Source organism: Microcebus murinus, chromosome 2, assembly GCF_040939455.1.
Source record: "Microcebus murinus isolate Inina chromosome 2, M.murinus_Inina_mat1.0, whole genome shotgun sequence".
Lineage (NCBI taxonomy): Eukaryota > Metazoa > Chordata > Mammalia > Primates > Cheirogaleidae > Microcebus > Microcebus murinus.
In genome coordinates, this window is record NC_134105.1 from 7,196,744 (window position 1) to 7,209,716 (window position 12,973).

At 39.0% G+C, this 12,973-nt stretch overlaps 1 protein-coding gene across 4 annotated transcripts in view; it reads left to right on the forward strand.

Annotated features, from left to right (window-relative positions):
• The window catches only part of VPS13D (vacuolar protein sorting 13 homolog D), a 256,274-nt gene that overhangs the window by 79,740 nt on the left and 163,561 nt on the right, over positions 1-12,973 (forward strand). For all 4 annotated transcript variants that reach the window (XM_020281677.2, XM_075994141.1, XM_075994149.1 and 1 more), the window contains 5 exons: positions 3,937-4,092; positions 5,581-5,791; positions 6,612-6,686; positions 9,257-9,463; positions 11,035-11,124. In XM_020281677.2, coding sequence (XP_020137266.2) covers positions 3,937-4,092; positions 5,581-5,791; positions 6,612-6,686; positions 9,257-9,463; positions 11,035-11,124 — 739 coding nt within the window. The remainder of the gene's footprint in view (positions 1-3,936; positions 4,093-5,580; positions 5,792-6,611; positions 6,687-9,256; positions 9,464-11,034; positions 11,125-12,973) is intronic.

The following is a 12,973-nucleotide window of genomic DNA, read 5'->3' on the forward strand; positions in this document are numbered from 1 at the left end:
TGTGTCGATTACAGCACTACATGCTTGGTTCAAGAGAAAAACATCCTAAACTTTTGTTAGTGGAAATAATTCATGAAATTAGAGGACCCTTTGCCATCTTTTCCTCTTTGTTTTCTTCTAAGGTGTACTAAGTTATTATTCTAATGTGTGAATTCAGTCCTCTAAATATGCAGAGGGAATTTATCCTCCCTTCCTCAAGAAGTACAAGGAGACTTTTCTAGTCCCCATTACCCTGTCAGGCACTTTGTTGCCTTCTCTAGTTCTACAGGTCTAGTTCTTGGCAAATTTGTGAAGGTGAGGCCAGGGTCCTCATTTCCCCTGCATGAGCATAGATAGTTCTGTGAAGAACTAGGGCTTTGGAGTAATGGAAACTCATTTATAAAAGATGTTAAGGATTTTTTTTTTTTTGAGACAGTCTCATTCTGTTGCCCCGGCTAGAGTGCCATGGCATCAGCCTAGCTGACAGCAACCTCAAACTCTTGGGCTCAGGCAATCCTCCTGCCTCAGCCTCCCGAGTAGCTGGGACTACAGGCATGTGCCACCATACCTGGCTAATTTTTTTTTTTTTTTGAGACAGAGTCTCACTTTGTTGCCCAGGCTAGAGTGAGTGCCGTGGCGTCAGCCTGGCTCACAGCAACCTCAATCTCCTGGGCTCAGCGATCCTACTGCCTCAGCCCAAGTAGCTGGGACTACAGGCACGCACCACCATGCCCGGCTAATTTTTTTGTATATATATTTTTAGTTGGTCAATTAATTTATTTCTATTTTTGGTAGAGATGGGGTCTCACTCAGGCTGGTTTCGAACTCCTGACCTTGAGCAATCCGCCTGCCTCGGCCTCCTAAAGTGCTAGGATTACAGGCGTGAGCCACCGTGCCCGGCCTAATTTTTTCTATATATTTTTAGTTGGCCAATTAATTTCTTTTTTTTTCCTTTTTTTATGATTATGAAAATAATATATTTTATTAAATCTTTCAAATCACTGGCATACAGTTATTGCAATTGGTAGTTAGGGGCAAAGTAATATCACAAACAAATTGTGTCATTATTTACAAATTCAGCTTTATATATTATTTGCCTGTTCCATTTACCAATTTGAATGCCAATAGACAATCAGGGGCAATTAAATAGAGTTGTATAATATATTTTTTTATATTATGGGGTGGCCAATTAATTTCTTTCTATTTTTAGTAGAGACGGGGTCTCGCTCTTGCTCAGGCTGGTTTCGAACTCCTGACCTTGAAGCGATCCACCCACCTTGGCCTTCCCGAGTGTACAGGTGTGAGCCACCGCACCGGCCAAGTGATAAGGATTTTTTGCATTATCCTTTCAGGAATATCTAATCTTTAAAAGGGCAGATCTAGACAGTCATGCCTAACCTAAAGGAGCGCTTCTCCAATAATGGTGCTTTGGGCTCTCATGTAATCTCATGAAGGAGATAATTTGCACTAGAGTGGCCTTTTTAGCTTAAAAATTTCATGATATTCGTAATTCATGGATCTTAGCTAATATGCCTCTTGTTATATTATTAGAATATTTAGCCGGGTGCGGTGGCTCACGCCTGTAATCCTAGCACTCTGGGAGGCCAAGGCGGGTGGATTGCTCGAGGTCAGGAGTTCGAAACTAGCCTGAGCAAGAGCGAGACCCCGTCTCTACTATAAATAGAAATAAATTAATTAGCCAACTAATATATATATAGAAAAAATTAGGCGGGCATGGTGGCGCATGCCTATAGTCCCAGCTACTTGGGAGGCTGAGGCAGAAGGATTGCTTGAGCCCAGGAGTTTGAGGTTGCTGTGAGCTAGGCTGACACCATGGCACTCACTCTAGCCTGGGGCAACAAAGCAAGACTCTGTCTCAAAAAAAAAAAAAAAAAGAATATTTGGTCAGAGTTCCTCTCACTTTATAGTTGAACTCTTAATCCCCTTTTCTTTTTTATTTATTTATTTATTTTTATTTTCTTTCTCTTTTTTTCCTTCCCATTTTATAGATCATTCATTCCCTTTTCTTTCCAGTGGTATTGTTAGGAGGCTGAATGAATAAAACTTATTTTCACTGTCAGCTGTATATGGTACTTTTTTGGGGGAGCTTAAATATAGCTGAATAAAACCTGTAGGGATTTCACTTCTTGACCACTTATTTCTCTCATGTAAAGAAACCTCAGTTTGAGAGGAAGGGTTTTCATGCTGGTGCGATGTGAGTTGGTTATGAAATGGCAATTCATCTACTTTCCAAGCCACCACAATACCAGCTTTGAATGGAAAATCTTGGTGATTGATTAATGAACTGTCAGGTACAATTGGGTTTTGTATAGCAGAATCCCCTGAAGGAAAAAGGAAAATGAAACTTTTCTGTTCCAAAGTCTTAGAAAAACTACATGGCAAAATATTTGAGATTGTTATAAACTCTTTTCATTCTTGAATTCTTTAGGCAGCATAATTGGATCTGAATTTTAAGACCGCTTGATACATCATTGGGGGAGAATTTGCAAAGTATGAGTTAATTTTGAATATGGCAAAGGACCTTGGTGTCACATGTTTTTCAATAGCACCAAAGGGTGGGGGGACAAAGGGGATCAAATTGAATGCTCTGCTCTTTCCTCTGTACTCTTCTTGAGCAAATGAAATAATTTGGTCCTAAAATGCAAGTCCTATCTCCTTTCCTCCCTTCTTCCTCCTCTTTCCCCACAAATATATATATATATATATATATTTTTTTTTTTTTGAGACAGAGTCTCGCTTTGTTGTCCAGGCTAGAGTGAATGCCGTGGCATCAGCCTAGCTCACAGCAACCTCAAACTCCTGGGCTCGAGCGATCCTTCTGCCTCAGCCTCCCGAGTAGCTGGGACTACAGGCATGCGCCACCATGCCCAGCTAATTTTTTATATATATATCAGTTGGCCAATTAATTTCTTTCTATTTTTATAGTAGAGACAGGGTCTTGCTCTTGCTCAGGCTGGTTTTGAACTCCTGACCTTGAGCAATCCGCCCGCCTCGGCCTCCCAAGAGCTAGGATTACAGGCGTGAGCCACAGCGCCCGGCCCCCCACAAATATATTTATTTTTTAGTGTTTTATTATAGAACATTTCAAACATATGCAAAAGAAACAGAAAAATATAATGAACTCCATATTCACTGAGCTTCAATAATTAATGTATTTATTTCTAATTATAAAATTAGGTGGGAAAATAACCTATCTTGCCACATGTCATTTCTATTGACATTTTGGTGTGTTTTTTTCATGTGAAAATGAAATATATTTTGCATTATTTCCTTAGGCCAGTTCCTATAGAGAAGTAAGATTATTAGCTCAAAGGATGTGAGATTTTTAAGCCTTTTGGAAGGTATTGCTGAACTGCCTTTTGTTATGGGTGAACCACTGTACCTGCTCGTGGCAGTGGGTGAGAGTATCAGCGTTATTCTTCACAATATTCATTTCAGCATTTGTTATGGGTCTTGTGATAATACAGGGCTGATTCTTCTGAGATAGTTTCTTTCTGTGCTGATGATTAGACCCTTCTAAAATCAAACATTAGGCCGGGCGCTGTGGCTCACGCCTGTAATCCTAGCTCTTGGGAGGCCGAGGCGGGCGGATTGCTCAAGGTCAGGAGTTCAAAACCAGCCTGAGCAAGAGCGAGACCCCGTCTCTACTATAAAATAGAAATAAATTAATTGGCCAACTGATATATATATAAAAAAATTAGCCGGGCATGGTGGCGCATGCCTGTAGTCCCAGCTACTCGGGAGGCTGAGGCAGAAGGATCACTCGAGCCCAGGAGTTTGAGGTTGCTGTGAGCTAGGCTGACGCCACGGCACTCACACTAGCCTGGGCAACAAAGCGAGACTCTGTCTCACAAAAAAATAAAATAAAATAATTTAAAAAAAAAAAAAAAATAAAATCAAACATTAATTCTTGCCATATTGCATTTCATTCTTCAGGTATTTTCATGTCGACTAGGGAATGAGCACGATACAGCTCTTTCAATTGTTGATCCCGTACAAATTCAAGTGGAGTTGGTTGGAAACTCTTCGTATCAGAATAGTTCAGGATTGATGGATGCATTCAATAGTGAAGATTTTCCACCTGTCTTAGAGGTAATGATGCAAAATCTATAGAATACATTGATATATTCAAACACTTTCCTACGTAGGCAGTCTTATTTACTCTGAGCCAACAACGTTTTAGTTACTTTGCCAAATACAAAATAAATATGCTATTGTCTCTGTCCTAGAAGATCCTGCAGTCTAGGGAGGATAAAAGATTTTTTCCTTGGCCTGGTATCTTGAAGTTCTATAGGATTTAACCAAAACTCAGAACTCCTTATAGATAGGAATATTAATTGTGAGTGGGACTCAGGACGAGTCTGGGGGAAGGGTGCAATTAGGCAGAGAGAAGGAGGGAGAGCATTCCACATGGAGCCAAGTCGGGCAGAAACAGGTAGGTCTGACTGGAGCGAAGAGGTCCGTAAGTAAGTAAGGAGGATTCAGGGTGACGCAAGGGAAGAAAGGCTTGAGAATTAGGTGCTTGATTTCTTTGGTAGAAGGGGAAAAATTAATCCATTTGAACCATAGGAGATTGAGAAAGAGAGAGAGAGAGAGAAGGCATTCTGACTTTTGGTCTTAGTGGTACCTCACAGAAAAAAAATTAATAAATAAAGTACCATCAGACAGTCATCTGGATTCCCTGTTTCTGCAGTGGTCTAGTCTTGGTGTCTGTGCCGCCTCTCTTTACCACTGGTAGCTATATTGCTAATCTCTGAGGAGGACTGGGTTTCAGGAAATATTAGTGTCAAACTTGACTCATTTAAAGTTAAGGAAGAGTTAAATTTTGTTGGTCAGTTTGTTTCAGAGATTAGAAAAATTGGCCGGGCGCTGTGGCTCACGCCTGTAATCCTAGCTCTTGGGAGGCCGAGGCGGGCGGATTGCTCAAGGTCAGGAGTTCAAAACCAGCCTGAGCAAGAGCGAGACCCCATCTCTACTATAAATAGAAAGAAATTAATTGGCCAACTGATATATATATGAAAAATTAGCCGGGCATGGTGGCACATGCCTGTAGTCCCAGCTACTCGGGAGGCTGAGGCAGAAGGATCACTCGAGCCCAGGAGTTTGAGGTTGCTGTGAGCTAGGCTGACGCCACGGCACTCACTCTAGCCTGGACAACAAAGCGAGACTCTGTCTCAAAAAAAAAAAAAAAAAAAAAAAAGAAAAATATAATAGATCCATGCAAAATGGCTTAACAAAATATTGCTAATAGGTGGTCCTTCCTTCCTCAGAACCATTCTCTGATCCTCTGTTTGATAATTAATATACTTGTATGAAAGTCATCCTGCTGAAATACTAATTGCTCTAGTAATTATTCTTAGTATTTTCTATTTGGTGCAGTTTTGTGGCCATTTACTCTCATAGCTGAGGCATCTTACCTTATGGTTATTAGTGCTTAATTTCAAGATCTTTGCAGTCTTTTAAATGAGAAATTTGCTGTGGTGTCTGTCGAATTAGAATTTGAAATAGGAATTATATCTGTAAGAGGTGTGGATACAAAATCAAATGCAACTTTAAACGATTGGTTTTACATTTTGTTAGATTCAGTTACAAGCCCTGGATATCAGACTCTCCTATAATGATGTTCAGCTGTTTCTTGCTATCGCAAAATCCATCCCAGAACAAGCTAATGCTGCCGTGCCAGACTCGGTGGCCTTGGAGACCGACGCTGTTAGCAGTTACCTTCCAGGTGCATCTCGAGTTGGAGAGGAAATGAGAGAAGGGACAAGACACACCTTAGATCCTGTCTTGGGTAGGTGTTTAACTATAAAACCCACTCAGTCTACCTAATAACCCTATTTCTTTTTAACTCTTAAAATTTTCATTTGCACAATTAAATTGTTCAGAGTCTAATGGTATGTCATTAAGTATAAGTGTTAGTCATAAGTATGACTGTTATTTTTTTAAGTTTAAAAACAAACAGAACACCCCAAACCAACTGCTCTAGCTTATGTAATTTTTCCTCTTATATTCTCTTCCAGAGTTATATGGGTAATGCTAAAGTTTAGTTTAAAACTTTGAGAATTCTCTTCCAAAGTTATGTGGATAATACTGTTTTAATTTTAAGCTTTTAAAAAACACAGTCAATATAAGGAAAAGAGGCCAGGCTTGGTTGCTCACACCTGTAATCCTATCACTTTGGGAGGCTGGGTTGGGATGATTGCTTGAGGCCAGGAATTTAAGACCAGACTGAGTAGCATAGCTAGACTTCGTCTCTACAAACAATAATAAAAAATATCCAAGTGTGGTGGCATGTGCCTGAGTCCAGCTACGCAGAAGGCTGAGGCAGGAGGATCACTTGAGCCCAGGAGTTTGGGGTTGTAGTGAGACGATGACACAACTGCACTCTAGCCTGAGTGACAGGGCGAGACCCTCTCCAAAACTTTCTCTCTCTCTCCAAAATTTTCAGGGTACACTTGATAGAAGTCTCTAATAGGGAGCCTATTTTCGTTTAGAGAAATGAAATGTTTTGTCCACCAGCTTCTGAATTTCCTTTCTATTTTTCTTAAATTAGTTTATGGATTAATTTACATAAAATTATTTGTAAAAATTGTATACCATTTTTTCCCTAGAGTTACAGCTGGCTAGACTGCAGGAGCTGGGATTCAGCATGGACGATTGTCGCAAAGCTCTTTTGGTGTGTCAAGGTAATATGAGTGAGGGCTCTGCTGTCTGTTGATTAACTGAATAATAAGCTTCCTTCCCATTTCCTCCCCTGCTGCACAAGGTGAAGACCTTTGATGTGTCCTCTGTGGACTGAATGTAATCATGTGTCAGTAATCATAATGAGCAGCAGTGTTTTATAGTGGCTACAAACGTGGACTCTGCATTTCACTGACTGTGTTCAGATCCCTTCCCTGAGGCTCATCAGCTACTTATTAGTGACTTTGGACAAGTTGCTTAGCCTCTCTGTATTAGTGTTTCCTTATCATTAAAATCAGGATAAGAGGCCCTCCTTCAGAGATTTGATAGAAATAAGTTACTATATTCTAAGCCTTTAAGAAAGTGCCTGGCACACAGTGAGAACTCTCCAAACTTTAGCCACCGTTGCTAGTGGTAGTGCGAATGGTGGTGATGCTGGTAATCAGGACCTTTTATCCTGTGTGCCTGTCTCCGTGTTCTCTTGTTGAATCCTCATAGCCCTTGGAGGTAGACATTATTATTCTCACTTCAGGTGAGGAAACTGGCTCAGATAGGTTAAGTGGATTCATTAAGTAAACTTGTTTGAGGTCACCTCTTAGTCTCCTAAGATGGGTTTAAAGCCAGGTCTACCTGACTCCAAAGTCTGTGTTCTTTCTAGATGCATCTCACTGCCTTTTCACCTTCCTCTTTGTTCTTCTTTCTCTTAAAAGAGAGAAGTACAGCACAGCTGTATTTCCTTCCAGTCTTTATGCTTGCATGCACCTTCTCTCTCTTTCTCAGTGTATTATGGACAGTATATTTGTACACATGTAATATTTTATTAATATGTATTGGTAGATTGTGTTGAAAATACAATTTTATAGTCTTTAAAATCATATTTTCTTGAATTATTTATTGAATTATAATTTTATAATCTTATATATCTTAATATATTAGCAGGATCTTCCCATCTCATTAAAATTATTTATAAATATTGACATTTTTACATTGACTCTAAGCATATATTGTAATTTAACCAATCTTTACTTGTTTTTCAATATTATGCACACACAGTTCTGTAATAATCATTTTTTGGTGTCAACTTTTGTCTGTCTTTTAAATATTTCCTTGATAGAGAGACTAGTATTTTAAATACTTGGCCAAAAGGTATAGATGTATTTTTTAGGCTCTTTACTTGAATTGATAAATCTTTTTCTAAAAACATTGTATCCAGGTTACATTCCAGCCAATTATGTGTGAAAATGCTTGTCTCACAACATAATTGTTTATATTAATGGTTACCTTTTTCATTCTGAAAAAAGTGAAGGTGGATACCACTAGTTATCAAGTGTTCCTTAGTTTTATTTTACCCTAGTCATCATTGCTTTTTGGTTTATTAATTTTATACCCCTTAATGTTTACTTTTCCTATGTTTTTACTCTTTAACAATTCAAGCACATTTAAAAATATTTCTTAAGAGCCTTTTGGATTTCTTTGTTAATTTTTATTTCTTCATAACTAAAGCTTAGTTCATCTGTAATAAAGATGATAATAGCAACTAATGTTTATAGAGTCTTTATTATATGCCAGACTCCTGCTCTGAGAAGCTCTGAGAACTTTACATGTACTCATCATTTCCTCTTTCTGTCAGTCCTCTTAAGTGGGTGCTGTAGGGCAGCAGTCCCCAACCTTTTTGGCACCAGGAACCAGTTTCATGGAAGACAGTTTTTTCCTCGGACTGAGGCGGGTTCCGGGGGGATGTCGTGGTTTGCAGGAAGGTGGTGTGGAGCTCAGGTCGGGTAACATGTGGCCCATTTCCTAACAGACCACAGACCAGTACTGGGCCATGGCCTGCGGGTTGGGGACCGCAGCTGTAGGGCACAAAGAGATCAAGTAACTTGTCTAAGATCTAACAGCTAGTAAGTATAGAACCAGGATCTGAAGCTGGACCATCTTGCTCCAGAGCCCATGCACTTGACCACTCACACTGTTCCATGTATTGGCCTCTGGTGATTTATAAGTATGGGGTGACATCGCTTTGCTTTGCTTTTTTCAGGGAAGGAGGGTGTTATAATCTGGTTATATTACGTGCAATTCTGTTTTGCTCTACATTCTCAAGGAATGTATGATTGGTTGAGAAGACACATTATACACAAAGTACGACATTTGAGGGTAATTATAAAGTAGCACATCAATATGCACAGGACTACATGATGAAGATTAAGTACTTAAGTACCAGGGGGCACCTAGATTTTGGATCCTCTCCTGTTCTCCTCTCTCCTTCAGCAGGTGTCATAGTAGATAGAGGAGGATGGCTTCTTAGAGGCATTTTGAGCCAAGTCATGGAGGGTGTGGTAAACTTGAGTGGAGGGTGTGCAACAAAGAGGGTCTCGTTCTATTTGCTTAGAAGGAAAATTGCTATTATGCTGGGGTTTTTTTCTCCTTTTTTTCTTTTTTTTTTTTTTAAAGTCTAAGAATACTTCTGGGATCAAGGCTTTCTGGGGCTGCTCAGTAGGTCTCTATAAAACTTTCTCTGTGAGCTGCCAGGGTAGCTGTGGAAACTGGTGGAATTGATCACTTTTTAATTTCTTTGAAGGCCAATTGAAAAAGGCAGCAAGTTGGTTGTTTAAGAATGCGGAACCTCTGAAGTCTCTTTCCCTGGCCTCTAACAGCCGAGAGAGCCCGGGGGCTGTGCCAGCACCGTTCATCTCTGGAGTGGAGATCAAAGCTGAGAGCGTGTGCATCTGCTTTATCGATGACTGTATGGACTGCGATGTTCCTCTCGCTGAGCTCACCTTTTCCCGTGAGTATTATCCTGATTTTCAGATTCATCTGGAATATTTTTGGTGATTGCTGAATTATTTGGAGCCTGTCTTTTTTTTTTTTAATGTTATTCATGCTGTCCTCTACTTAGTTGTATGGGTGAAATTTAGATAATGGTTTCACATATGTTTTTCATTATATGTATTTTAAAGAAATTTGTATTTATTTGCCATATGTGGCCTTCAGCCTGTAGTTTGGAAATAATAGAAATTGTCATTGATAAAATTTCCATTGTATTAACAGCTCTAGCTAAATAATTCCCCATCTCTCAAAAAGATACATTTTTTGTATCTTTTTTTTTTTTTTTTTTTTTTTTGAGACAGAGTCTCACTTTGTTGGCCAGGCTAGAGTGAGTGCCGTGGCATCAGCCTGGCTCACAGCAACCTCAATCTCCGGGGCTCAGCGATCCTACTGCCTCAGCCACCCGAGTAGCTGGGACTACAGGCATGCGCCACCATGCCCGGCTAATTTTTTGTATATATATTTTTAGTTGGTCAATTAATTTATTTCTATTTTTGGTAGAGACAGGGTCTCGCTCAGGCTGGTTTCAAACTCCTGACCTTGAGCAATCCGCCCGCCTCGGCCTCCCAAAGTGCTAGGATTACAGGTGTGAGCCACCACACCCGGCCATTTTTTGTATCTTTTTATGTATCTGAAGATTGTAGTGAATACTGTTACTAAAAGCATTTAAAAGATAAGCTCAGAAAATAATGGTTCTACTCTATTTATCTCTTGAAAATAAAATTAAAAAACAAAAACAAAAACCAGAATCTTATTGGAAAGCTTACCTCTGAGTCTTCATAGCGCCATGTGAGGGGTAATATGTTATTCATTTGTGAGCTGTGCTTTAGTGGAATGGGGACCAGGGTAGGAGGACTTTATCCTTAAGTGCATTATTGCAAGAAGTGTTAACATGAGAACAGTAAATGAAAATCTCATTGCTGTGTTTAGTTTTAATTTTCCATTGTTTCAGTTTTGCCAGTCTCTTCTCCCTTCAAGTAAAGTTTGGTTCTGGGCCTTTAATCTGCCCTTCTGTACATTGTAGAGGTTGTCCTTTTCCCTGTGTTTCTAGGCACTGCCAGGGCCACTTGATTAAAAGTAACAACTGGGATTTTGACTGTTTCCATGAATATCTTTTCTGCAGAGAATAATTAGATGATTTCTTATTTTTCTATGGTAATCTTAAAATTTTGAGCTAATATTTATCAGGACATGTCTGCTCTTACCACGTTGCCGTCTTTTCATATGTTCAGATAGAAATTTCTTTTTAATATTCCCATAGATCTTCCCATACATCTGGGTGCCAGGGCTGGGACTGACTCACAACATTTAAGGGGGTGCCAGAAAACTCTGTAATCAAGAGAAATAGTATTTTAATGTAATATTTTTAAAAACCAAAATTGATAAAAAATACATGATAAATAAAATATCAAAGTTTTGTGTTCTATCCTATGAGACCATCAGTGAGCAACATTTCTTAATGTGATTTGTCTGCAGGAGACAAATCCTGTCCTATCCTGCCACTGCAGTACGATTTTGCTTTCATTGCAGGTGTGAATTTTCTTCAGCATGTAAGAACTAGCCCTGAAGGCTACGCCCACTTCACCCTTTCTGGAGATTATTATAACCGTGCTCTGTCAGGTCAGTATGAAGCATATGTTATGATGGGATTTAAAAAATATATTTAAATATTGCCATATAAATTTTACATGAGGGAAGTAGGTGGGAGGGTGGGATAGGGAAAGATTAAAAACAAGTGACCACATAAGCACAGAAGATGAAGAGTCTCTATTTTTCTAAAAACATATCTGATATGTTGCAACTGAATTATTAAAAAGATGTTTTATAGTTAATTCTTTGTGATCCTGCATTTTGGCCCATTCTAGAACTCGCCATTGCTCAATAGTGAAGGATTATTTGTTTGGCCTTAAAAGTAGCTAAATTTCAAGGGTGATTTATGCCCTTAACCATTTTAAACCTCTCTCTCCTCACTGGGCTAGTTTGTTTCATTAGATGTGTACTGAGTCAGTGACAATGTATATTCTGCCCTACCTACTCCCTAAAGCAAAACATAGTTGATCAGGGCTAGCTTGTTTTTGGGAGACGTAAAACCTGAATAATACTACAAGCATTTTGGTTTCTTTCCTCCCATTAGAAAGACCAACGTAAGGCCCTATACAGGGCCTATTCAGAAGCCATCATATTAATATACTGGGGCCAAATGGTTTGAGCTGTGAACTCTTTGCCTTAAGAGAGTTTAGGGAAGTTCTCATTGGAATTCCTAGAGGGTGTGGATGGAGGAAGCAAAGTAGTGCTGTGCAGTCCAAGGCTTAGCCTGTGAATGACTGTTCCCTTTGTTTTCAATGAGGAATTAAGCCTCAATTTGTTATGTTGCTGCTGATTGTTCTAGAGTATATATCACATTAATTTTATGTTAACGTTTTCCCTGTGTTCTAGAATCATTTAAAAGTAACACTCTTATTTCCCCATTGTTCAAAATATTTCACTCTAGAATAATGGCCCAAGTCTTTCTGATTGAGAGAAACTCTTACAGGGCATATGGTTGCTATTTTTATGAGAATCATTTATTTTCCCCGACCAAATATTGCTTACTTTTAAAGTTGTAATATTTTCAAATTATTGAAAATATTCAGGTCACTAAGTGCCAAATGGTGTGAGGAGACTAATGTACCTACTCTCTGTTAAATGGTGAATTGGATTTGCTCTATGGCTAATTGTGTGAGTATCTGTAAAAATCTGTTAAAAATTAACTTGCCTTGAAAAGTTGAGACTTTTCAATCACAATGAGATACTATTTTTCACACCCTACAAATTGGCAGAAATTAAATATGACATTATCAAGTATCGGTGAAGATTGAGCCATAGTCCCTGCTCTTAGAATTGTAAATTGGTACAGCTACCTTGGAAAACAATTTGGTATGACCTAGTAAAGTTGAGTATGAGCCTGTTCAACAACCAGCATTACATCGCTGGTAGGTCTGTACTCTAGAGGCCACCTTGCCTGTGTGTACTAGGAAACGTGCATAAGATTGCTTGTAGTAGTATTCTTTCCAATAGCAACAAAACCGGAGTCAAGTGAATGTCTTTCAGAAGTAGAATGAGTAAATAAATTGCATACTCATCAGTGGATTACTGTTCAGCAGCAGAAAAAAATGTGCCACAGCAACCTGTATCAGTATGATGTGACATTATGCTCAAAAACATGCTCAAAGATGTGTTGCTGAGCAAAAATAGAAACTTAAAAAAGTTTCCATTTATGTGAAGATCACGAACAGAATAGACTAGTTAGTATGTTTTAAGAAATGTATACATGCATGGCAAAATTATAAAGAAGAGCAAGGAAATGATTAGCTGTAAAAATTCAAGCTAATGGTTACCTGGTGTTGGGTGGGAAATGAGATGGGGGAGTGGCTGGCACTTGGGGGCTTCAAAAGAACTTGTTATTTTCTTTTTCTTAAGTTGAATAGGG